Below are 27,354 nucleotides of genomic sequence, written 5' to 3'. Positions count from 1 at the left end.
ACGGACATGCTCGAGGTCCATCAGTCTGTGAGCTGAGCACCTTCTGAGTCTTACACTTCAAACAGTAGAAGAAGTTTTTTTTTTTTTTTTAGTGAAGTGTGTTTTACCTGTGCGTAGAGCACCATGTCCATGCCAGGACTCCTCCGCTGCATCCTCCTGCTCTCCATCGGCGGGATTCTACTCCTCTCAGATTCTTCTGCGAGGGGAATCAGAGGCAAGTGCACTTGGGTCAATTTTCTAAACATTTTGTCTAATTTTCATTTTCAGCAAAAATGCACATGAGTGCACTCTGGGTAACTCCTAATGGGCATTGCAAATGGTCAGCATTGATGTGTGTGTAATTTTCCCAAAAACCTTTATGTGCATTAAATGTATGCATTAAGAAGCATCAAACGTCTGGCCTTGCAGGTGCATTTACGAGTGTGTGAGAGATTTTGCACAACTCCCTGCTTCATGTTGCAGACTCTGCAAGAAGCATGTGATTTGTGAGACAGTAATGTGCAACTTTATTTTTTTGCAATGGGATAGAAATGTAAATAAAAGTGCAATTTTTTTGCAGAGCCAGCATGTCCAGTGTCCAGATGTTTGTGTGTTGGCTCAAGTACAAGACAAAGCAGAACACAATGTGTGTAAAAATCTGCTGTGGCTTTAAAACAGCAGCGAGTGTACGAGCAGTGTTGTTCTAAGTTTTTTTAACAAATGCAATAATTTTGAGGCGAGGTTTAGGATAATAAAGTAGAGAATGTACAGACTGAGCCAAGATTGCTGTGTCTAATGCAAAGGAGAATGAAAACACATGTGTGTGTGTGTGTGTGTGCATGTGCATGTGTGTGCATGCAAGTTTTGCCAAAAGTGTCCACAAATCTGTTTCCTCACATATGTCTGAGTGTGCATTTTTGTGTGTGTGTGAAACTGATGTGTGTTTATATAAGAATATTGTGTGTGTGTGTTGGCATGTGTGTATCTGTGTATGTGTGTATAATATGTGTGTGTATATCCTTAGCATCCTTAGGATGTCTAAAAATACATTTGTGTGTGTGTGTCCTTACTTCATGAACATGTCTAACTGTGTGTGTGTGTGCAAGTTTTGCCAAATGTGTCTACAAATCTGTTTCCTCACATGTGTCTGTGTGTGAGTGTGTGTGTGTGTGTATAAATGTGTGTATATGTATGTCTTTGGTCTCTGCATTATCTCCGCCTACAGTGGTCAGTGGTGTCCCTGTGCCTTGTTTGCTGATTAGGAGTATGTCCTGGGAGCTGTATTAGAAGTGTGTGTGTGTGTGTGTGTCCTCAAATATTTCAAAAACAGAAAGTCAGTGGAAACCTCTCAAAATTGTTCTTCATGGATGTGTGAAAAGTGTCAATGCATGTGATGTGCAAGTGCTTATAGCAGAGAGGAGACAAAAGCAGTGCTCTTAGAAAAGCAACAGGAACTTTACGTATGTCATATGGATGAGTGCTGCTCAAAAGAGAAGGAAAATACATATTAGAAACCTGGAAAACCCGACAGCGTTGGAGAATGTGTGTGTGTGTTGAGAAGATAAGGTAAAGTGCTCAGAATCCCTGTGTTTTTCATTCCACTGAACAACGAATTAAAAGACAGACGAGAAATGAAAAAAAAAAAAAAATACACTTGTGCTGCTCACATGCTGTGTTGTGGCCAACCTCATAAAACACACACACACACACACACACACACATCCTTTCCTCATTAAACTGCACTGCCTTTTTAAAATCATCACTAGCATCACAGAGCAGGACGTTATTGTGGATTTCTGGTATATTCCTGGAATATTCATGGAATGTTTATGGAAATTTATCACCCAAAGCCAAACATGCGTAGCCAAATCTGGTTTTCTGTCAGGGAGCTTGGATTTGTTGTGGCATTCCTCCTAAATCTGGAACTGCATCTGGACATATATGCAGGGCTCCAAACGTGAGGGTTTGAATAAATATTTTCACTGCTGCATGATGAAGGTACACTGCATAAGAAAATGAGCTGAAAGAAAGCAGGGAAGACTGTGGTGCAGATTATTGTCCTAAAAAGCTCACAAGCAGTCCATGAAAAAATTAAAATGGTTGGGGCAGGGGCTATAGAAAAAATATTATAGTTTAAAGAAAAATAACATGTTAACTTGTTTATTAAAAAAAATAACATGGCTTGGAAAAAGGAGAAAAATAGAAATGAACATAGTTTAAAAAAAAAAAAAGAAAGAAAACACGGTTAACATGGTTTGAAAAAAATCAAATAATTTTTAAAATGGACAGGATTTAAAAAAAAAAGAATTTGGTCAGGAAAAATTCAAAATTAACATGTTAGAAAAAAAGAAAACAAAAAGAAATGCTTAGAAAGAAAAAAGAAAAAAAAAGTATTGTTAGAAAAAAGGAGACCAGAATAATGAACATGGTTAGAAATTTAAAAAAAAAAGAGAAAAGAAAGATTTAATTTGTTGAAATGTTCTAAAACCATGTACAGTCCCCGTGAGTTATGCGAGCACTCGTTACGCGCAGCACAAGCCAGAATCAGTGTAATGACTGAACGTTTCTCTTGGCCTCCATTCTGAAGCCATTAATGGTGTTAATTGTTGGAAAGCGAACAAGTCATCATCAGCACGTTTGTGTTTTTCCCCAAAAGGAGGCAGCCAGGTTCAGCTTGTATATTACACATACACCAGTGAAATGTTCTCAATATGTTAGCTTCATTTCCATTCCCAAGAGTGCTAAACATTCGTTTGCACCCCCTGACCGTGTGTTAAGGGCTATGTGAAATAGAAGGAACAAAATACTCTGTGTCTGGCTTTTTAAAGAAAATAATCAGCTGAGTTACTGTACTTAACTCCCCTACGTGGATTATTTTCACTAAGATCATGTCCCAAAGTGCTTAGTTCCTCTTTGCCAAATGATTGCAAAACGTTGTACCTTTTATCCATTTGTAGTTACGTTAAATTTGCGGAATGTCCACAAAAACAAGTCCGTTCCTGTACTCACTTAGCTGCTATAAACAGTCGTTCCCTCACCAGTTTGTCACGTTAGCGAGAAACCACAAAGCATAAACTCCTCTGTCCTGAAGATGTCAGAAAACGTAGGTAAAGTTACAGTGTTCCCTCTGACTGTTAAAAGCACTGACACTGGAGACTCCTTCCATAAATGTTAAATACACATAACATCTCCTTACAGAAAACGTCACCATATCAACAATCACATATGTTTTTTTAATCCATTTACTATTATCGCAGCATCCACTGTACAAGTCCCTGTGAATGAGTTGTTACTATAGAAACAATAACGTATTAGAACGGGCGCGTTAATATAAACCTGGCAGAGCTGCTATTCTAGAAAATGGATCAACACCTTCCGACCAATCAGAATTGAGAATTAAACAGTGGTAATAGAAAGTGTAGAAAGTGTAGGAAATCAGTTCAGAAAAAAAAAATTCAGTTAATGTGAAAGGCTCTGGGGATTGACGAGCCAATGAGGTCATGTACAAAGTGCAACTTCCTTACTTGAGCTGGAAGTCCATCCTTTTTGGCACACTCCAGGATGTTTATGTGAGGATCAGGCATTAATTTCTAAATCTTCATTAGGCTAATTTAACAGATACAGATGTAAGTTGTTAAGAAAACATGATGTTTAGTTGATCTAATGGATATTCTTTTATAGAGTTGTTTATTATGGTAATGTAACTACAGAGGCATAGGTACCAATACAAATCAGACACTATGTGATACTATGTGATGTGTACATTGTAGTAACCTGGTAAAGCTGGTAAAGCATCTTTATGGCATTTAAACAGTGCATTTAATAGAGGGCATGAGGACGGCTAACCTGAGCACATACAGCAGTATCAGCAAACATAGTCATTAAAAATGTGCGCAAGGTGCCATGAATTTTGCACACACAAAGGGTTTCACGAGTGTGGAGAAATTATATTGAAGCAACCAACATAAACAGAGCTAACAGAATTGACAAGTACCAAAAAAACAAGTACTCGGACTCGGTATTGATGCATCCCTATACGAAACCACAGCTATAATTGTATCTGAAGAAGCTTTTAAAATGAATTTCCCCAAATCATCTCTCATTATTGGTCGAGTGTGAGAATTGATCTTGATTAACACTAACAAACACATTCAATGAGTGGGACAGTGTAGAGCAGCATGATTGATGTGACCAATGATCCAGAGTTCCCAAGCTTGTAATGATCTGCTAATTTTAAGATTTTGCTGCAACACTGTGAACCACTTTCACATCAGCTTCAGGAAGATATTTTTTGGCCCATTTACTCCAGTGTAATCAGTCAGGCTTCTGACTGATGGGGGAAAGTGGTGGAAAAGGAATATCTCCACTCAACCACCATGGCTTACTGGATTTCGGAAGGGTAAATGAGAGCAAGTCTAAACATTCTTCTTGCTGCAACTTAGCCTTAGAGATGCTAAACTCGTTGCTGTCAAAGAACTTGGAGGAAAATTGTGAATCGACAGAAGGATCACCTTCTCCCAGTGTTAGATAACTCGTGCAAGAAAACAACATGTGTTTTATTTGTAGCTGTGCCAGGTTCGGGAGGCTCATAATTCCAATGTAAGGTCTGTAAGGAAAGTAGTTAGAATCCTAAAAGGTTCCTTGGCTTGTTTTTGGGGAGGAACCTGTGGAGGAACCTATGTAGAACTGAGAGGGTTTCACAAATGGGTTCCAGATACAGCACCTTTAGGATGCAATGAACTCTTAATTATCCAAAATGGTGTGTAAACACTTTATTCATGACAAATTGTCAAATATATACATAGTTTTACTTTGCATAATTAATGATTTCATTAATTTCAACTGTGATATATTAACACAAGTCCATAAATCTGGGTTTTATGACAAGTATAAGCCATTTCTTTTCAAATCCATGTGCATAAGTCTAAGCACTTCTCTCACAGCACTCTATGAATTTGTTCTTTTTCTACTACAGTCAGAAGACAGAATATGAAGGTTCGGATTAACGCCACTGGTGACACCATTGTCCTGAAGTTCCTCCGACCCAACCCTGATATCAAGCTTGAGGGCTACATTCTGGGCTACGGTTCTAGCATGTTCTCCAAGCAGTTCATCCAGCTTCCAGAGAACGGACAACTCTATGAGACGGAGATTGGTATGTCTTAGACTTCACGATTATGTCCATCAAAATAAACAAGTCAGGAATTGGTGTTTAAGTGTTCACTCTTCACAAGATGAGGGTCAGAAAAATACCACAAACCACAGAATGGGGATAGTGAGGTTTTTTCAAATAGCACGCTGCAAAAACACAAAACCACAATGCATTAGTCTAGTAGGACGTTAAAACAACTGCTGGGCTCCCAAAGTTGGAAAATGCTCTGATCGAAACCACAAACCTTTATTTTAGGAATGGATAGAGTTAGTTTTGGAAAACAGTAAGATAAATGAGGTTGCAATAGTTCAAGGCAACCCACATTTGTTTTGTAGATGCTCTTTGACAATGTCAGGTGGCCGAATGGTACGCTAAGCATTGGTTACCATTTCCATCTAGATATTTTCTGTAGATCAATAGATATTCCACGATTGAACCCATTCATGGCATCAGTTCATTTTGTATAGTTATCTGCATCTCCTCAATGCAGGGTTAGCTATGGGTCAAAGAATCTGTCCCATGAGTTCACTCTTGGCCTGGGATTTGTGATTAACGATTTGTGGTGGTTTTCTTTACAGAACGCAGACCAAAAGTTAGGCAACATGTTCGTAATAGCTCTGAGGAGAAGTGATTTTGCAAATTTGAAGGTCTTGCTAGGGGGTTGACATATTAAAGCATATTAAAGCATATTAAAGCACTCTTTGTGCAGTTCCACAAATCTCTTTAGGACCCTTTTTTCAACAGCATGCTTAGCTTTTTCATTGTTTATTTGGTTCTCTGTTCAGTGTTTCCTTAGCAACGTCTATTCTGTCCAGGTTCCATCATTTGACAAATCCCAAACGTTAATACATACTGAGCTTACAAGACTTCAATGCGTTTGATATACGAGTGTGGACAAGCACAAGATCCTGCAGGCAGTTCAGACTAGCAGGCGCTGTTCCAGAACATTACCTCAGCGTGGTTATCTTTCACCGTTGTTTGGTCACTGCCTTGCCATTTTTTTCCACTCAATCAGCAGACACTGGGTTCAGCGAGGGCATGACAGAACTTGTGGTGGACAAAGGCCTTTAGGCCAAACTTTTAAAACACCTTTAAAGTTCCCAAGCAGAAAAGACCATGGGTGCCTGAGAGGGAATGTTGAATCACCTGGAAGAGTTCCTGAAGGATTCTTTGGATGGTTAAATAAAGGGGTTCTACTTGGAACGTTTGCTGAAAAGAGGTTCCACATTGACCCTTTAAGGTGTGAAAGCCCGTGGGTACTTGAGAGCGACTGGCTAAAAACCTGGAAAATAGTTTGTTAAGGATTCTTGGCATGGTTAATGGTTTTAGGTTTCTAAAGGGGTTTTAGAAACCATTTGGAACCATTTCTAAAAGACAAACTCATAGTTGTAGGGTTCCACATTGAACTTTTAAGGAGTGAAAGGCTCATAGGTACCTAAGAGGACTGGCTAAACCCTGGAATAGTCTCTTCAGGAAAAGAGTTCCTCTAGGATACTTTGGATGGTTAATGGTTTTAGGTTTCTACAGGGGTTCTACTTGGAACAATTTCCAAAAGAAAAACCCTCTGTTCCATCTAACATCCTAAAGTATTATATGGTTTGTCCAGCCCTTGAAGGTTCAATAAACCCAACAACAGTGGACATCCTCAAGGATTCTTCAGATGGTTCACTGTTCACACTTAGATTTCTAAAAAGGGTCAAACTGAATTTTTTTTTACAAAAGGGAATATATCATTTTTAAGGTTTATATGGTTTATTCACTGTTTGAAGGTTCCTTGTGGAACCCAACTATATAGCAAAAACCCACCAACAACCTTTTGGAAATGAGTTCCACACAGATTTTTGTTAGGCTTCTAAAGGGGTTCTACGTGAAATGGTTTCCAAAAGAAACACCTTATGTTCCACATTGAACCTTTCAGGAGTAAACAAAACAAAGAATCCCTTAGGATGTTGGATAGAAGTTTGTATAGAACAGTAGGCACCCTGTGAGCATTTGACCCTCACACTGTTCTCAATTACTCATCTAAAAACACACACTGTGTTGGATAGTTATCCAATACAGACAGCAGATTAAAATACCTAAATAGAGCCATAAGGCTGAGGTCAGGATCAGATGCATGTGTAGCGCAGATGACTGAAACAGCTTTGGTTTTGACGTAAGGTTCTATAGACCACAACTGCAAAGTGGCAAAATTTATATCATGCTAACCGGTATTACAGTCAGACCGTGATGTGGTGTCAGGCCAAAAACAACCACATAGCTCAAAACTCGGAATAGTTCTCTATCGGGGGATCAGCCATTTTGATAGACTTAGGGGTATTTAAACTTAATTGATGACCAGTATAAGCCAGAAATGTAACGTTCCCTCATTTTGCAGTTGCTTGGACATAAATCAACCTGTGACATAAATCAGCCTGGTTCTTGCCAAACAGCAGCTCTTGTGCCTGATCTGCCAAAATTTCTGTTGTTCCACAGTCTAATGTATATCTGAGCTCCCTGAACACATTTCACTGCAGGTTAGGTTTCTTTCCCTCAGAGCCACACTTATGGAAATGCATGGAAGCACTTAGCAGCTCGCATGACTTAAGGAGCTGTTTCATTTCAAGTACATATCAAATGTCAAATCTCTTAAGCCTTCCGACTAAAATGAAAGCGACACTGTTCCTGAAGAGATAAGCCACTTATTCATGTGGAGAGGCTCTCTGGAGAATGAGCAGGGATAAGGCATTGTTGCCACATGCACTGGTGACATTTCCCTTTTTGGCTTAAAATTTAACAATAATAAATTCAGTTGGTGTAGCACCAAATGGAATTTTATAAAGAAGAACCTAATGTATACAGACAATTAACACAGGTTGGACAGGTTAATAACAACACTAACCATTGCTAACCATTTCATCTTGAATAACTAATACTAACATTTTTCTGTTCCAAGGGATGACTTGGCAAAACAGATGTTACATGATTAGGTGTTTATATTCTTTGTCTATCACTCTTAGATGCGGAACCAAAATACCTAGTTGCCGTCCAGCCAATCAAACCCAATGATGTTAAGAAACAGTGTACAGGTAAAGTACCACCATAATGATCAGGATGTCCATTCTCAGACCGACGAAAATCTAAATGATGAATTGTGATTTTTAATCTGATGTTGCTCCTATAGGTAAAGTCAACCTGGACAAGCCGCTTAACCTGGTGATTGGGACCATCTCCCCCACCTCAGTGCTGCTGTCCTGGGGGCCATATACTAAGACGTCTTATGAGGGCAACATCATGAACGACTGCCTGGAAGATGGGTGTGTCACATGTGCATATGTTCTCACACACAACCTACTAATATGGGCTCAGGATTTCATTTTCACAGAAGCAAAAGTTATCGGTTAGAGACAGAGTTAGCAGTCGCTGGGATGGTGCCCTCAAGCGTACACCCTCAAGCGTACATCCTGGGTAAATTAGGTATATATCTTTCAACTGGGAAGCTCTTTTAAATAAAACTGTCCATCAAATTTGTTTTAAAGGTGCACCATAATTATGTTCTCAGGTGAAAGTTACATAATCAAGGCACAGGACATAAATCAAGACATAACCCTTTAGGGTACAACACTGGTGGCAAGCAAAGATGCAGTTTAGTAATGGTAGACATTCTAAAATTGGTTGTCGATTATCCAATTAATTATCCAACGAACACTTGAAAAGCCATTTAAAGTACCTGGTTTTGTGTACCAAGTACATAGCTAAATTTCAAATGCCTAACAGTTTCTACGTATTAACAAGAAAATAATGACCAATAATAATGACCAATAAGTTAGAAACAAGTGTTCATAGTTAGTAACCAAGGGTTCTACTTGGAACCCTTTCCGATAGGAAAACACTTTGTTGTAGGGTTTCTACATGGAATCCTTAAGAGATCCACCAGATGGACAACTGGCGAAGCCTTAATTCAATTCAATTTGCCCTTGCTTCTTCAAAAACCTACAAGTTGTGTGTTTTTGTAACCACAATTAGCGAGAATTAAGCACTCAAACGCAAAACCCGAAGTACACCGTTGAAATGTTTTATTCTTCCCACCTCTAGGGCTTAAGTGTTTTAATCATTTTTAGCTTTGAAATGCAAAGGAGACCCAACTGGACCAGTTTGCTGAGAAAGAAAAGGCATATAAATTTGTCCTACATTCTTTTTGCCTGACAGAACCTTGTGATTTATGATGCATGACTTCTCAATTGAGAGGAGCTCGATTTAGTGGAAAATGATCATGCAGCATATGGATTCCTGCCACTGCAGGTGTGTCTTCAGCACGTTTCTCCTTCTCTGTTTCTCACATACACTGCTATAGTATTTTTCTTTGGCTCAATGGAAAAGGAGAACTGTTGGACCCAATATCGGAAAGCATGATCCACACCAATGTGGCGGAGGAGTGAATTTTTTGCACGAGCCCTGCTCTTATTAAAACCTAATGTTGTGCATGTCCTGGCTGCCATTTTGCATATTACCAAACACAGGCACAGCGAAAATACAGCCTCATAAGGCAGAGGAAACCCAATCTGTCAGACTCAGCACTTCTACCCAGGCTGCAACTGCACCCGAGCAAGTCAAATAGTTCTGGACCCAAGAGAACCCAGAAGCTGTGTGTTAGTACTAAAAAATAATCTTTCTGTATATGTGTATTCAGACACCAAACCACATCTGTTTTGGAAAAAAATTTTGGATGGGTTAGCTAGACCTAAATTTAATCAGCTGTAGTGATATTTTATACATTTTCATGTCTTTATTCCTGTGACCATCAAGGACAATATTTGCATTACACATCCTGGAGAATACAGAGGTTTTGGCAGTGGAGACCTGATCCTAACCCAGTACTTGATAAATTTAGCTCCTCAGGTTCATGTAATTGGTGTTTATTGGCAGCAGTGAACTGTGGTCATAGATTTTGGTGCGTCAGGATGGCATTAATAGTGACATAGCCTCAAACAAAATGAAGCCGTGTCCCTGGCAACCCTGTTATTAACAGTCCTGTCTGTTCCTCCTACTCCATTCATCATGTGTAAAACTCTACTTGTAGGTACTACACAATCCGCTACAGAGAAAGGAACAGGAAGTGGATCTATCAGACGTGCCCCACCAGTGACACAGTCATCGACAACCTGAAACCCAACACTCACTATGAATTTGGTGTCCGACCCAACAAAGATGACCGCAGCGGCGTGTGGAGCAAACCCGTCATCCACAGCACCAACATGGGGGGTATGCATGCTAACCAATCTAACCTGCAACAAGTTATCCCAATCCTGTCCACAAATGTTATCTTAGCTAACCACAACTGTAGACATGCCCTGTAATTTACCTCCAGCCTTCAGCATGTCAGATTTATATTGAGTTTGAGGAAAAAGTTGTTTTTTTTTTTGTTACGACGTGACATAATCCCATCTAAGCAACCCACAAGAACTGTTTTGACTCCACAAACCACAGCTGATCCTTTCAATGTCGGAAGAAAATCCGCAGAGAATACTGAATGACCACACAGCACGTGCTGCAAATCCAAACTTCCGAGACTCTAATCTCCTTTTGCTCTTGTGTTCCAGACAAAATCATGCACAATCCCTACAAGCCGAGTCAGACCAAGCCTGAGGTAGGTTCTCCGGTGCTCATTCACCTTGAGAGAGGGTTATATCTGTTAAAATGTCAATATTCATGCCTATTTTTTATGGGTGCAAAAGGTAGGGACAGATACAGGAAAAGGCGAAGAGAACCATAGAGCAGGCGTTGGCAATTTGACAAAAATATCATAGATGAAACAATTGTGTTTTCTTTTATTCTTTTAGAAGCCAGTGATGCCGGGACCACGCACAGTGTTTCCACCGCGGCCGGGTAAGTCCCTCGACTTTTATTCTCCTAAACAGAGAACGAGTGTCAGTCTGTCTATCATTTTAGGGTGACAAGCATTAAAACTGTAATGATTTAAAAGTGCATCTATCTATCTATCTATCTATCTATACACCCACAGTTTATACAGTTTATCTGTCTGTCTGCCTGTCTGTCTGTCTCTATATCCACCCATCCTTCCATCCATCCATCCAACCATCCATTCATCCATCCCATTCTATCTATCTATCTATCTATCTATCTATCTGACTAATTAATTCTGCTCTATTAGCTCTGCACAACAGGACCCAGCCAAGACTCCCACCTCTTCACACAAATCCTGCTTTTCCTGGAGCTCCAAAGACATCTTTTGGTAATTTTCCTTTCTTCCTTTAACTATTCTCTCTTCATTCCTCTCTCACTCACTCTGTTCTGAAGTTTGTTGCAGTCTTGCATTTCCGACTTTGACACTACTCCATGTACGCACAAACACACACGCAAACACAAACACACACATACACACATTTCTGGTAACATGTAATGACCCTATTTTTTTTAGACTTAAGCACCTTCATTTGTATTTCAGTTATGAAACATTGCATTATTTCCCACAGCTCCACCTCTGGTCAAGCAGGAAACTGCACTCGCCCCTGGGTCCAATGAGCCCAAACTGCCTCAGCTAACACTGGGTAAAATAGCGAGCCTTTTATTTTTGCAGTCACTCAGCTTTGTGCTCACTCTTGCTGCTGGGATGGGGAAAGGGGAAGCAAGTGTGGGGTGGGCGGAGACTAATATTGCCCCCCCAATGGCTGCATGTTGGCATGATATGAACCAATGAAGAGCTAGAAAGTCCTGATTCCTTGGAGAGGAGGATTCCTGGTTGGCGTAAGTTTTTTTTCCAGATTGCCATGCAGAGGAAAGTGTACTGGTTTTGCATGATGCCTTGAATTTGCAAAATGTCTGCTCATGAATGTAGAGGGGTTTGAGCACTTCTTCACCTTGTGATCATCATCCAGCCAGGATATTATGTGTCAAAACTCATCATCCATCCATCCATCCATCCATCCATCTGTAAACCTTTCACAAAATACTACTGAATTTTTATGGATGTTCAGACAAATTCAGATTACATCCTAATTATACACTGATTCATCTTCCACATTCCACAGAGATCTAATTCATTATGCTGCATTTCAGCTGCTGGCCATGGTTCAGTCTGCATGATACCCATGCATGCCAAAAAAAACTCCAGCGATTTCTTCCAGTCTCAGCAGGGAAAGGCAGTGATTGGGAGTCCTTTCATGTCTCCCTCTGTCTCCCAGTCTCGGGATAAAACAACAGGCTCTCTTTCTCTCTTCTCACTCAAACCAGTTAGCTGATGAGACCACGGGCTAATTAAAAAACTGTTGACTAACACAGGGTCCATATGCTACAGGATGAAAAGCAGATGGGAGGTCATTTGTCTCTTGACAGACATTTGAACACCAGTGCCATCTGGAATTGATGGAGTTATTTTGAATGCTGGGCACTCAAGTATAAACAGTACTGACAGGATAGCAGGGTGGGATAGCAAAAAAAAAACAAAAAACAAACAAAAAACTAATCCATTTGGACTGCTTGAGGTCGTGGTCTCAATAGTCAAAGCTGCTTTGCTCCTTTTCTCTCAAAACAGACTCAGGCAGCCTTGCTAGAAATGTCTCTTCTCAAGCTGGAGGGATTTCTCTCGGCTTGCCACCAGTCCTGTCCACTCGACCCCCTCGTCAGACAACCACTGTCACCCCTCAGACCCCCTCCGAAGGCGACCGGCGACTTGGCCTCTCCCAGACCAAGGCACCAAGTGCCACTCCCAAGACTTATAGTTCATCTGGTAATTCTGGTAATTAACCTTTAAGTTGGTTTGTTTCTAATGCTAATGGTTTAATTGCAGGAGTGATGTCTCTTATTCACTATACAATGTCTACAGTGTTTTTGCGATGTGGCTCATTTTTTTCTGAATTGGACTGAACTAAGTAGTTGGAGGCAACTTCCTGGTACCAAGATTTCCAATTAAAAAAAAATTAGTTCAAGGCTTTACAGAACACCCCATTGGTGTCCAATGATCTATCTTTGTTTTGGATTTTAAAAAAATCTACATCCTGTAATCCCTTTGATCATCCTCCAAAAACAGATAAAACCATCCAAGAGACAGCCAATAACAATAACGGGTGCAGGGCTGACCTCAATGCAGTAATCTTCTTGCTGATTTCTCTTTTTGTCAGATAAATGGCTGCCACCCAAGTGACTGTCTGAGAGGTCCACAGTAGCTCATGCCAGGACTAATATGTGACCTCACAGCTATACTAATCTATTCTCAAGAAGTCTCACTTCACTTCACTTCATTGTGTCTTGCTTCCACAGGAACGGCACCAAATGCAACTTACTGCCGCCTCATCTACACCACAAAATCTACACTGAAGCATTAATCACATCCATGTACCTTTACCAAAAGTAAAGTTATATAGTTATATAGCTGTAACTTATCAACCATCACTGGTTGACTGGGTACACTTATACCACAGTGCTGTTGAGTTCTTCATTAATGTTCTTCATCAATAGTGAAGCTGCAAATCTATTGGGTTGGGTTAGTCTTATTCGATAATAATGAATAACACAGATGTACAGTACATCCCTCATAAAGACTGATGTTATGACTGGAATATGTTAGCCATTGACAATTAATCTAGCTACACTGTCCAAAGGACAAGACCAATACAATTATCACACTAATCATTTTAGAAAGTGAAATCCAGTTTGGTTGAAGTCTTGATTGTGTCGCATGATATCTCATCTCACATCGACACTCTTCATTTGTTGCTCTGGGGTAACCCTTAAAGAACCCTACAACAGAGCGTTTCCTTTTAGGAGGCTAAAAACACTTAATTATCCAGTGAACCCTTGATGTGCATCAAGTATCAAGTTCTAAATAAGGATTTTTAGCTTCAAGAAAACAGGTTCTACTTGGAACTCTTTCTGATAGGAAAACACTTTGTTGCAGGGTTCAACTTAGAAGCTTTAATGGTTTTCCTAGAGGGACAAGCAGATGCACTTGTTGACCTGGAATTGTGTTCATCTTTTCCTTTCATACTATCTACACACGCACACACACACACAGTAACCAGAGGTGCTGTTGTATTTCTTTATCCAGGTAAAAGCTTTCTGAGAGACCCAAGCTTGTCACTTCCACCCAAATCCATCGATTCAGTCGTAGCAGTGAGCAGCAGGAACCGGACAGCTGTGGGCAGATCTCCTTTCTATCCCTTCTATAACGGCATGCGGCCCCCTTCTTTCCCCAGGGCCAACGACTCATCCAGAAGATACGGGGGTAAAGGAACCACTCTAACCCCCTTTGCACCATATTAACGCCTCACTTCCTTCCTTTCGGCTTCGCTCTCTCTCTCTCTCTCTCTCTCTCTCTCCCTGGCTTTAGCATTCTTTGGGACCAGAGCTGTCCTGTCTCGTTGACTCGAGCTGCTGGATGATGTCCAAAAGCAGCAAGCCCCACACACCTGTGCACATTTGGAAATGCATTACTCCCAGGCCCCTATTAAAGCAGTGATATTCAATCCTGGATGCAAGACTTTGGCCCTTGAAAAGGAATAAAATTGTCACTTGTGTATACTTAACGCTGGACTGAATTAGGACGGGTTTATCAGTGATCTTGTGCTATGAGACCAGAATCCCATCTTGTTCACCTCATCAACTAATTACTAAGGATGCATTGATACCATTTGTTTTTGGTACTCTTCGATACTGATATTTATACCAAAGTGAGTAACCTATTTAGTATTAATCAATCAGGTGCATCACAGAACATTTTATTTAGCTCTGAGGTGGCCATATGGTGCCCATGAAAAATGCACAAACGTGTGTTCTTACACTTAGGTTACTCTTTATAATGTTAGCTAGTAGATTTTTAAATGAAGTGCATTAGCTAGCTACATTACTTAGCTTGGATCGAGTAGGATTACGTTTTCTGTATAGCTATAAGTAAAGTACGTTTTTTTTTCTGTGTGTTCATTGTGTCAGAATCCCTTGTCGTCAATGACTGATAGCAGCTGATTGTCAAAACTACACATGAGTAAGAGCTGTTATTGTCTGAAGACAGTTTTCTCACCTAGCTAGAGCTTGCTGTTAGCGATGAACTTCTTGTGCTTAGTTTTAGGTTTAAGATGTTTTATAAGGTAACCTGTATTGTGGGAAGTTTGCAGACATGGTTTGCAGTCTGCTTTGCTTTCATTACCTCCAGATCGCTGTCATTTCATAGCGCAGCATCGTACACTAGGCTCACATCACATAGGATCATATTTTTGCATCACAGCATATTTTTATAGTACAAGTACAAGCAAATGAGCACCAGTATCGGTATCAATGCATTCCTACTAATTACTGTAATGAAGCCGTCATGAGTTGAGTGAAGTGAAGTGAAAGAGGGGACACATTAAACCACTGCAGTAATGTGACTCTTAAAGGCTGGAAGTGATGAATGCTGCCTCTGAGCCAATTTTTTTCCACTCTGCAACATGTGGTGTGTGTGCAGACCAGCCGTCACGCTTGCCTATTCCCTGACAGTTTTACACAGAGTGCAAGTGTGTGTGATTTATAGTGACGGGCACAGACCGACTGCCTGCCCGCCATCTGTACGGATTCCTTTTCTCTCCAGGCAGCTCACCAGCCACCTTTGTTTCTTATTTAATTCCTTAAGTCCCCAGCTCAAACCTCAGTCCCCTTAGGTTGCTCATGCTAACAAGAGTTCTGCCACAAGAACCAGTATGTTTGTGCTGTTTCTGCATAACATCCCTTCTTTTCCCTCCAACAGTGAACGGACATCATCATAAAGGATTGTCTTTCCCCAAACCAGTCATGTGGTCCAGATCCAGAATGGGTAAAATGAGCCGACCCCGTGTCCCTATGTTTTGTCAGCCACCATTAACCCGCATTTCTCCATGCTGGTGTCTTTACCCATCGTTTCGTTATCTCTGTCCATTAAAGTGTTTTAAGCCCATTTGCTCGCCAGCCTGTCATGTTTCTCATACGTCTTCAACTCAATGTTGGTGGGTTTTTTTTTTTTTTGCAAGCTTCAGCAGATGCAAATGCTTCATGGTGCGGCTGTTGTGGTCATTGTTGTGATGTTACCATGTGGTGCTCTGTCCCATGGATGCTAGTCCTTTGAGGATTTAGCAATAATGGCCACTGGATTTATAACATGTTATACACAACTTTGTGGTTACCAAACATGTTTGGGCATAGGCGCCAGCTCTGTAGATGCTCCAGAGTATTTCAGGTTTTTAAAAAAAAATTTTTAGGGCTATTTAAACACTAATATTACATGTTGTAGTGTCCATTTTCAAACCACATGCTATGCTAAAATAGTACTCTTTTTATGGTAACCTACGTCAGTTTGCAATTGTAATGTAGTAGGCTGTGCGTACTTTGTGTAACTAGGTATATGAAATTTTAAGTCATCTCACATTTGTCACCAGTACTGAGCATCCCAAATGGATTTCAGAAGTTGGCGCCTATGTATGGGTTTGTTTTAACAACTACGCTGGGAATTCTGTCCTCTATAAAAATGTAAGGTTTTCATGCTATTGTTTCGAATATATTATATGCATGTGGCGCTGCATGACTACCATGTAGTGTTTATGAGCTTCAATGTGTTGTGCATCGTCTTGCTATACTGTGTAATATTATAATCTATTTCAAGCAAAGACTGTAAGTTTGTTCCAGGTGTGTAGTTAGGTAGATAAATAGTGCTCACATAATGACAGAGTTACCTGCTTGCTACAGGTTTCAGTAAACAGTGGAATACTTGGTAAATCACCACACACGTGATTTCAGTCTGCCACCCACAACGCAACACGAAAATGATACCCATGACCTTTAGACTGAACATAACGAAGTGTCGCTTGTATATTACACAAAGTACTTATTAATTAATTAATCTTCTGTAGGCTGCATTTTCCCCACATCCATATTACAACAGAAATACAGCATTTTCAGATTGATCCACTTTGGTGGTCAAAAACCAGTAAATAAAATTCACAAATATTAATGTGAACTAGACCATTTTACCCCCCAGACAGATTCGTTTGCAATCCATCCTGGTCGCTCTCAATTTACCACCAGATGCATGATACCCAAACGCTTCTGTCCAAAAGCATCGGGCCGGCTCCTCAGTGTGCCCCAACTTAGTCTTCGGAAAATACTTTCCTCATGGACGTATGGCGTCGGCGTCAGCTTTATTTTAGGAAAATGAAGTTTTAGCTTGATTTGTGCCCGGATTTTTGTACCACTTTTTTTTCTTCTCGCCACAAGATGCTAGGAGCTGGGCCCTGTTAAGAAGCAAGCGATTTTATTGCTGCTTCTGAAACAGATTGAACAAATTTTCCACGCTAGAGTCCATTACATCGAGCCAGTTTGCTTTGGGCTTTGCTTTGCTCGTATGCTACACTGGAAGAGCAGAAGTTCTGAACAAAAAAGGAATAAATTCTACTAAACCAACAATGTTTAGGTTTCAATCAGAATTAAACCTGTCAGTCTTTGTTTTTCCCTTAAATCTAATTTACCATTGTTTACCCTTGTTTAATTTTCAGCTTGTCACTTTTATTTGACAAGGTCTGCAAGATAAATTCTGCAAAGTCAAACAACCAACTGACGTTTTCTGTTTAAATGAGACGTTTTGACTCTATAACAGTTAAACTTTGACCAGTCATAACAGATTGAGAAACCAAAGCATCGTGAACTTTTCAACTCAATGACTGCTCAAAGAGTTTCCAGACCGGATTGTTCTGATTGAAGGCATGTTTCTGATGGTCGTCTATTACAAATTATTTCATTTTCAATTTACTTTTTATACCTTCACATGTTAGTTGATGCTCTAAAAGAGTTGGATCAATTCCTTTGATTGTTAAATATTTGTGGATATATAATTGTGGATAATTGTGAAGTTTTCTGTAAGGACTCGTTTATTTAACATTTACGTTAACAAGTTTTCCGACACGGGAAAGTCTTCAGGACAGAGAAGTTCTCAGTATCAAGCTGCATTTTTCTGTTGTTACGTCAAGAAAACGTGACAGGATGACTGATTAGAGCTGTTACAATGGAAGTGATAACAGGAAGTAACTTGTTTCATGGATGTTCCACAACAAAATGAGAAAAAGTTCTTTAATAAATCAAAAAATTGTAAGCATTGGCAAACTCCTGTGGGGAAAAGAGGAATAAAACACTTCAGAAAATTATCATCTGCTTAAAAAGCCTTTCGTTTGAATTAGGTGTGTCAAAGCAATTAAGAATCCCAGAAATGGTTCAAGTGTTCCACTGTTGTTTGTTTTGTTTTTCATTGTGGAGATAAAATAGAGATGTAATAAATTAAAAGCCCCAATTTTGCAACACCACCATAGATCCTGCGATGTATCCAACAGTATCCTGTTAATGTATTGTATGAAAGATTGGGCACTTCTGGTTCAACTATTTTCCATGTTGGGAAATGTTTTTTTAAACTCCATCTTTATTTATAACGGCTTAATTTTGTTCTTCAGGTTCTCCTGCTCGACCTTCGTTCCCCATCAATAAAAAGCCCAACCTGGTTGGCAAACCCAGTGGAAAAGGTGAGTGTTTTGTCTGTGATTAATTTAGCTTTTTAATATCTCCTCACTGATTTTTAACCTCTAATCACTGGAAACCAACACTATCAAAATTTTATTGTAAAATGTATAGTAATTTGCTGCAGCATAGGTTTCAGTAAAACGATTGACTCATTTTCAGTTTTTCCCACCTAAAACTTTAGATATCCCACTATGCGTTGCGTTTTCGCGTATTTTACTGTAAACCAATGCACTGATCTAATTGCCCAATCCTTTACAGTACAATCCTGTTAAATAATAAAACAGTATATAGCTGTAAAATAAGCCCTGTACATTTTTACAGCGAATACGAAACATGATGAGCATTTTAATATTTACACACTTGTAATCTTTGTCATTCTGTTAAAAAAAAAATCTAAGCAGACATTCATGTTGGAAACTTATCGAATGTTCAAATATTGTCTTTATAGAATCATCCCCAGAACTGTTGGCACCCTCCATGGAAAATAAACATAAAACTTAAGTCTTAAATAGTGCAAAACACTTGCTTTAATTATTATTAGCTAAAATTGTCAGGGTACTTTGTGGAATTTGTCTTCACAGGAGGTTTTGTTTCAAGGATGATTATTTTAATAGCGGTTATTTTGCTATGTGCCAAATACTACTATATTACAACAGAGAAATTATGAGAATGTTTTTGTTACAGGAAAAATATTGGAAATAACAATAACAAAATAATAATACTGGAAATAACATTTTTTAAAAAAAATGATCAAACTGTTTGAGCTGAAAATTTTAATAACTGTGTTTAACGTTTATTTTATACAATTACTTCCGCCCATTTCTTTATGGGACGCCAATATTCTATATATATCTTGTATATATATATATATATATATATGTATATTTTATTATTATTACCAGACAAGCTGATTGACCTGCAACAGGACAAGTCATCTATCCTGAAGCCAAAAGTGCCCCCTGTGACTGCCAAACCAGTCAAACCCAAAACAACTGTTTCTCCAGTGACCGGTAAAGAGAAAAATCGTATAAGAAGAGCAAAAGTTTTGAATATTTTTAGCATTATGTGTATAATTTTGTGAATTGCTGATGTTGTGACTGGTTTTATTTCGTGATTTCACAGCAACGCAGTTTGAAACGTGGGAGAACTCGTCTGCCTTCAGCTCTGTTCCAGTATCCAAAGTCGACGCCATGGGCAAAGAGAGGTTCATTGGTAAAGAAATGATTCTAGTGCTCCATAAGATGCAAGTTATCCATGCATTATACATGCAAGTTATCCTAGCATTTGATATTATGTTTCATTTCTCTCGGGAAGTTCTCCTCCATCATTTCCAAACACTATCATTTTAAAACAAGTCTGGATCCGCATTGGAGTTTTGAACAAATCCAAATTTTGTTGTCCCAGCTCCTCACGTGGTGTATAAAACGGATAAGAAACCAGACGAGCCATGTTCCATCACTACATCCCTGAGCTACTTCCCGGAGGAAGAGGGAGGGGAAACCACAGTGACCGGTCCTCCCCGTACAGCTCCGTCTAACCTTACCGTGGTCACAGTGGAAGGTTGTCCCTCTTTCATCATCCTCGACTGGGATAAAACCGACAACGAAACCACAGGTAAGTGGACATAAACCCATTTCCTCACCATTTATAGAGGATCTGTATTGTGTTTTTCAGTCATCTACATCATTATAAAGGTATAACATCAAATTAAATGGACTAAATGGGAAAATCCTGACAATGTTCTACAGCTTATCTGAGGGATTTATCAGTTCTTTGTCCCTTCAAGAACTGATGGAGCTTCGTTTTTTCCAAGAACTGATGAATCTCCTTGAATAGGGGGCATGAGGTCTTCAAAATTAATTATTGTTGTGTAATAAGTTTGCCTGAGATGCAATCACTAATTTTACATCAGCACTCGATGATTGCTCTGTGAAATCAAAATCTACAGTTAAAGACCTTGGTTTGTACCTTGATTCCAAGATATTTGTAAAACTGCATATTATTCAGGATCAGGAAACATAGCAAATACTGTTTTTTTTTTTAAATTGTGGATTGTTTGAAAAGTTTTCATGGTTAATATAAAGCACTTCAAAATTTTGGCCTCAAAACGAAATGAGAAATATGCTGTAAATAAAGATTTTTTTTTTACTTAAAATTTTTAGTACAGTCAAGTCAGCTTGACTTACTACCACTAACAAAATGATGATTGCTTTTAACCATGTTTGTTGACAGAGTACGAGGTCATCTCCACCACAAAAGGACCTGATGGAGAAAAGGTCTCCATCCTGACCACCAATCAAACACACACAGCTGTGGAGAACCTCAAACCTGAGTCCAGGTATGCTCATGGCAGACACACACACTGTGTCCTAATGGAAAGGGAAAATAATACCTTGAACGCTCTGAGCTGAGGAATGATAGGCAGGTAGAGTTATACCAATATCAGCAATAATGATGCTGAAAACAGGGCTGTGACCTGGCCTAATTTTGCCTGATACAGTATTAAGCAAGTCTCCATAACCTGGGACTTGATGTGTGTGGAGATCATCAGCACCTCACACATGGAGGATCTATTAAAGAGGCCTCACCATCTGCAGAGTCTGTGGATCAAGTATCACAGCTTAGTGGATGGAGAGTAAGACCAGCACATTTCAGTGAGATTAGACACTATATCTAATTGAATAAGAGCAGATCAAGTGGACTTACAGTTCTGGAGGAAGTTGAGATAAAGTGCTTGGAAGTAAGCAGAGCAGCTAGGTTTATAGATTATATTTGCAACTATCATTCTTTATAATATTTCTGTCCATCTTACCACATAGCTATGAGTTCAAAGTGAAGCCAAAGAATGAACTGGGCGAGGGGCCACCCAGCGAACCAGTGACCTTTAACACAGAGTCAGGTATGTGTATTAAACCACAGAACAATGCACCACTTACACCATAAAGGCAAATCAAGATATGACCAGTCAGAAAAAGTATTAAACTACAGATGCCAAAACCACTTTATGCAGATAAACAGAGTGATTGGGTGTCCCTATGTGAAATGACATGAGACTTGAAAGAGACTTCATGAAGACAGGAGTATTTTTACCTTAAGCCCTTCCTGCAATTGAATCAGTGTCTCCTCAAGCTTTGGAAACCCCAGGAGACTTGTCCATGCCAGTGGATCTGTCCTCAACAGGGAGATTCAAAGATTATTTGGAAAAAACACACTGCTTTATGGTAGATGGAATTTATTGTAGTTTAATACTTGAGGCACCCTGCCCACCTCTGCTTAGCCAACATGGAGCTGGAACGCTAGTCTTGCTAACTTTCCTATAGCCTACACATCATTTTGATGGCTTCGGTCACATGCTTGCTTTCAAATGAACCAGTGATTGCAAATATCTCATATATTTTTCGTTGTATTTTTTTTGCTCTGCAGCGGATCCCAGAGTGAGCGAGTATGTTTCAGGTAAGTCTCTGGAGCAAAATTCGATGTGAAGAGAGATTGAGAGAGAACAGAGAACGTTCAAGTCTTTGGGAACTCACTTCAAACAAAAACAAATTTTTCCTTTAAAATGTGTCTCTAATCCAGGCAAAACATTTGAGAGCATTCGAGGACTGCTTTTTGCCTTCATCTAACCTGAAAAAGTCAGACTCTAGAACAGAATGCCAGAGAACCCACATGACAACAGAGAGACGTTACTCTAGAACATAAAGACCCCACTGCAGAAATGTAAATACATAGATTCCACTGTGAAAAATGCTACGTAACATCACTCTGCTGTTCACAGACCACCACTCTGAAGAACAAACTGCTGTTCTACTTGGAAGCCTTTCTAATAGGGAACACACTGTTGTAGGATTTTAGAATACAGAGGAATTTTTTTTAATAGTTTATTATTTTAGGGGTACATTTTGTTGTAGGATTTAGTGAAATATACTGTTGAACCTTTAGGCATACCCCCATTTAGAATCCTTAAGGGTTCTAAATTTACTGTGCAGTATACTGTGCAGCACTGTGGAACTACTGACAAACGTTTTTTTTTCCTTCAGTGCAATGAATATAATGGCAGTACAGGTGAACTGAATGCAATTCAATGTAATCAATTGGTTCTTTCTGTGGTTGTCTCAGGCAAGGACGCTATCTGGACGCAGTTCCCATTTAAGACGGACTCATACTCGGAGTGCAATGGCAAGCAGTATGTTAAGAGAACATGGTATCGCAAGTTTGTCGGCATCCAGCTCTGCAACTCACTTCGATATAAGATCTACCTGAGTGACTCTCTTAACGGTCAGTGCTCCAAAAATAGTTTACAAGATATTTATATTAGGAGTGTCCAACACTAGATTAGGTGTGCATAACTCTGCTCCTGGGGGTCTTCTACATGTCAGAGTTTAGTTCCAAATCTAATTTGATCCAGCTGGCCCTTCTGATTTAGTTGGAGTATTAGATTATTGTTGGATCTAAATTCTACAGAGTGATAGATTCTCCAGGAACATGGTTGGGATTGAACTCTGCTGATGGGTAGATCTCCAAGAGTTGGGCTATAATAGAATATTGGAGGAACAAGGCTGAAACTGAACTCTGGAAGGAGGTATACCTTCAGACTGGGCTTAAACCCAGTTTCTGGGGGAAGTAGATCACTAGGAACATTGTTGTAACTAAACTTGGAAAGAAGTTAGGTCTCTAGTACCAGTATTTGCAGAAATGTCCTTGTCAACTTTGCACCCTGTAGATTGACAGAAAAGATGATATATTTTCAGATACAATGTCCAATGAAGGGAACAACAAATTGATAATACAGTATGCAGGAAATTTTGTAAACTAAACATTACAAGAACTAGGCAAGCTTTAGCTAACAGCTCACAATCTGTACTCAGGTAAATTCTACAACATTGGGGACCAGACAGGCCATGGAGAGGACCACTGTCAGTTCGTAGACTCCTTCCTGGATGGAAGGACCGGGACACAGCTGCCTGCAGACCAGCTCGAATCTCGACCAGGTACCAACATCTTGCAACAGCCTCTCAGTGAATCTGACAACTTAATACATACAGCCCTCAGACATCTCAAGCAGAAATCTTAGTGCACAAATGCAATCAAAATTTAAAAACCTTAACTCTTCAAAAATATAAGAAGTTTGGGTCAGTCCTGATTTGTTTAAACTTGTCCAAGTGTGGGTCATGGAAACAAACCTGTACCCAAGCAAGGGAAATTGGTGTTATTGGATTTTGGAAAAGTGGAGCTGGAATCCTGGCATTAAAATGCAAAAGTCTGCATTGGAAAATTATCATTTTGTATGTGTATCTAACCTTCTGAAATTCAAATTAGGAATAACATTGCTTGTAAAGACATTTGATCTGTCAGATCATGCAAAATTATTTTACAGAATTTATCATAATATTTTTTTAATAGTCAGCAAACACAGAACCCAAATATTGATAAGCTATAATGTCAATTGCTAACATTCACATCTTATTCTACCTACAACAGAGAACTTGGTTAGCTATATTGTTATGGACTATCGCTACTAATGCCAGTTCTCTGTCTAAACTTGAGATCATGAGGCAAGATCATATAAGTTACCATTACTCATGGGCTTATGTCTGTCACAGATGAGTTGGTTAAGGCCAAAAGATGCCAAGTCTCTAAAGCTGGGCTCACACTGTTCAACAAGAGAAATCGTGTCATCTACTGGTCACAATACATGTCTCTCTTGACATGATAATGACATGACCATCTCTTGACAGGATAATGAAAATTACATCACAAAGGTGCTCACACTGTACGATACCGCACAGTGCAGATGCACACACTGTGTAACGATACAAAATTAAATGCCAATGATGCCACTAGGCACCTCTGTGATGTTGACAATTTTGAAAAGCAGTCAGTGTTCAGTCTGCTCAGTTTTATGGGCTGAACCTTCAAAAGAAACGGAATATGTCCACATAGCATGATGCTGCCACCGTTTAGTTAGTGCTGCTTCTGCGTCTGTTCAGTTCATGGTGCTGCCTCTGTTCAGGTAGTTCTGCTGCCACTATTCAGTTTGTGATGCCACCAATACTCATTTACTCAATTAGTTAGTCCTGCTGCTACTGTTCTGTTAGTCCTGCTGCCACAGATCAGTTAGTCCTGCTGCCACAGATCAGTTAGTCCTGCTGCCACAGATCAGTTAGTCCTGCTGCCACAGATCAGTTAGTGCTGCTGCCACAGATCAGTTAGTCCTGCTGCCACAGATCAGTTAGTGCTGCTGCCACAGATCAGTTAGTCCTGCTGCCACAGATCAGTTAGTGCTGCTGCCACAGATCAGTTAGCGCTGCTACCACAGATCAGTTAGTGCTGCTACCACAGATCAGTTAGTCCTGCTGCCACAGATCAGTTAGTCCTGGTGTCACAGATCAGTTAGTGCTGCTGCCACAGATCAGTTAGTGCTGCTGCCACAGATCAGTTAGTGCTGCTACCACAGATCAGTTAGTGCTGCTGCCACAGATCAGTTAGTGCTGCTGCCACAGATCAGTTAGTCCTGCTGTCACAGATCAGTTAGTGCTGCTGCCACAGATCAGTTAGTGCTTCTGCCACAGATCAGTTAGTTCTGCTGCCACTTTACAGTTAGTACTGCTGCCACTGGCAGTTTTTGATGGTGCCACTTTTCTGTTAGTTCATAGCAGCCCTCTCACTGTTCACATTTAGTCCTGCTGCCATTCTTAATTCAGCGTTGCTGCCTCTGTTCATTTAGTTCTGCTGCCACTGTTCAACTAGTACCAGGGTGGTTTTGTGAACTTTTGTCTATTAGTAACAGCCTAGTTTGCATTTGTGCAACAAGCCAGTCACTTGCCATTTGCACCCTAGTCCATGTGAATATGGTTACCGAGCAACCACACCACACTGATGATAAAGATTACAACCCACCCTGCTAACTAGGCTTCTGATCTGCACATTGGATCATAACACTGCTTACATCACACAACGTCCAGTTCAATTTACTTTTGGAAGGAACATCTCTCTAGTAAACTCATAACATAACAATGTTTTGTCTTTCTCAGGTTACTTCAGAGCTGTGAGGCAAGAACCAGTTCACTTCGGCCAGATTGGAGGCAATACGCACATCACTTATGTAGCATGGTACGAGTGTGGTACACCAATCCCAGGAAAGTGGTAGAACCCCAAAATATGTCTGAAGTGAGAGAAGTGACTTTTATTGGCTGAGATGGTCACATGCTGGTTATTTTTCACCAATGACATGGTGGTGTGTGATACCTCAACCTCCGGCACCAAAGTCCAAAACATGTATAAAGGTGTACAGTATTGAAGAGTCAGGGACTTATTAGCAGGTTTGTGTTGTATATGAACGAACCATGCCTCGCTGTCTTATTTATCATTATTAAACAAGAAGCTAGAAAAAAAACAACAAAAAATAAAATAAGGAACCATATTAAAAATTACATAAACTTTATGTAAGTCATGGATGTTTTGAAATATGACTTTGGTTTAAATATTGGGAAGCTGGCTCCCTAAAAGTATTTTGGTATTTTGTGTAATATTTTTATTATTATTATTATTATTATTATTATTATTATTATTGTGTAAAGTTTGCAGTGCCTTGTTTTTGACTGAGAGGGACTGGAAGACACAGTGTTCTTCATTCAGATCAAACCAGTGAGATATTTTCCACACTCATTAAATTCATTGATTCATCCACCCATCCATTTGTTCATCCATTCATTCATTCCTCACCTCATTCATTCATTCACTCAAACATGTTACATTCATTTATCACCCTTTCTTCCTAAGCCCTGCTATACTGGGGGCTTCAGACTGTAAAGACCTTACACTTGCAATTTGCACAACATAAATCTATTTATATGTATATGGAGAGAGTATTTTTTCATTAAACATGTTAAACAAAAAGGGCTTTCTTCACTACACAGTAGTGCAAAGGCCATCAAATGGGTTTGAGGCCAATGAAGGCAACAGGAACTGTTTCTCTTGGCTCACAGTGACAAGTATGTTTTGTACAGTAAATTCTTCTACCCAGCCAAAGGTCATTTAAAGTGTATATATCTATTAAAAATGGAGCTGTAAAACATGAAGTTGCATTGTTGATTTGGATGCAATGTTCCAATGTATCATTTTTCAGTAATAAAAACCAGACCATTTGTTTCCCCCTTTTTAATAAAAATTCTTTGATAATTGTTTCTTTTTTATTGGCTCTTTGTACTACACACATTTTGAAAGCTTGCTTGAAGGATAACAGTTAAAGCCTTCACCTCCTCTCCTACAATGTTGGAGCCTGCCAATTAGAAACGTCAACCGAAATGCACACATTGCTGCCCTTTACCAGCCCCAGAGAGAGACAGAGAGAGAAAACAAGGAAGTACTGCCAAACGTAAAACAAGGATGTTCTCAGAGAAAACCATGTAGCCAGGACTTTTTTTTAAATTCTATGAAAACGTCAAAACACCTTGGTGCGACTAGCTTTCCAACTCAATGTTACAGTTTCAGCACAATGATAAACATCATATTAACAGGGAACTGGAGTGTGCATTGAAATTGCGATCCGGTGGGACCCAACAAAAAATTGCGGGAGTGGGCTGTTTTTAATCTCATGTGGGCAGGTTTTACTTTCATATGGTCAGAAGCAGGCGGTTCTTACTCTCAGGAGTGGGTGGTCTGATATGAAGCTTACTGAACAAACAATGGCCACTTTCATCAACATAGGAGTGCATTAGATC

General features: G+C 39.7%; 1 protein-coding gene across 18 annotated transcripts; it reads left to right on the top strand.

Moving 5' to 3' along the window:
• Positions 1-26,812, top strand: abi3bpb (ABI family, member 3 (NESH) binding protein b). 18 transcript variants are annotated; one of them, XM_053229507.1, is made up of 22 exons: positions 1-218; positions 4,959-5,134; positions 8,131-8,199; positions 8,295-8,427; positions 10,191-10,372; positions 10,711-10,757; positions 10,951-10,996; positions 11,283-11,363; positions 11,605-11,679; positions 12,663-12,866; positions 14,175-14,351; positions 15,846-15,911; positions 18,568-18,636; positions 19,537-19,644; positions 19,757-19,846; positions 20,039-20,248; positions 20,867-20,972; positions 21,454-21,533; positions 22,058-22,087; positions 22,751-22,909; positions 23,500-23,622; positions 25,666-26,812. In XM_053229507.1, exons 1-22 carry the CDS (start codon positions 124-126, stop codon positions 25,779-25,781), a joined length of 2,442 nt encoding a protein of 813 aa, XP_053085482.1. In that variant the 5' UTR covers positions 1-123; the 3' UTR covers positions 25,782-26,812. The 18 variants fall into 18 exon arrangements, with proteins under 18 accessions (XP_053085482.1, XP_026803834.2, XP_026803832.2 ...); XM_026948033.3 differs by having other exon boundaries at positions 2-214; positions 4,955-5,134; positions 12,663-12,857; XM_026948031.3 differs by having other exon boundaries at positions 3-214; positions 4,955-5,134.
• Positions 26,813-27,354: the final 542 nt, after the last annotated feature.

This window comes from Pangasianodon hypophthalmus, chromosome 25, assembly GCF_027358585.1.
Source record: "Pangasianodon hypophthalmus isolate fPanHyp1 chromosome 25, fPanHyp1.pri, whole genome shotgun sequence".
Lineage (NCBI taxonomy): Eukaryota > Metazoa > Chordata > Actinopteri > Siluriformes > Pangasiidae > Pangasianodon > Pangasianodon hypophthalmus.
Note: the sequence above shows the minus strand (reverse complement) of the source record. Positions and strands in the feature narration are given on the sequence as shown.

Bases quoted from the DNA above. Each gene is read 5' to 3' on its own strand.
- abi3bpb (XM_053229507.1), top strand. From the start codon at position 124: ATGTCCATGCCAGGACTCCTCCGCTGCATCCTCCTGCTCTCCATCGGC. The intron at 219-4,958 runs GTGCACTTGGGT...TACTACAGTCAG, and splicing joins GCGAGGGGAATCAGAGGCAA to AAGACAGAATATGAAGGTTC. The intron at 8,200-8,294 runs GTAAAGTACCAC...TTGCTCCTATAG, and splicing joins TGTTAAGAAACAGTGTACAG to GTAAAGTCAACCTGGACAAG.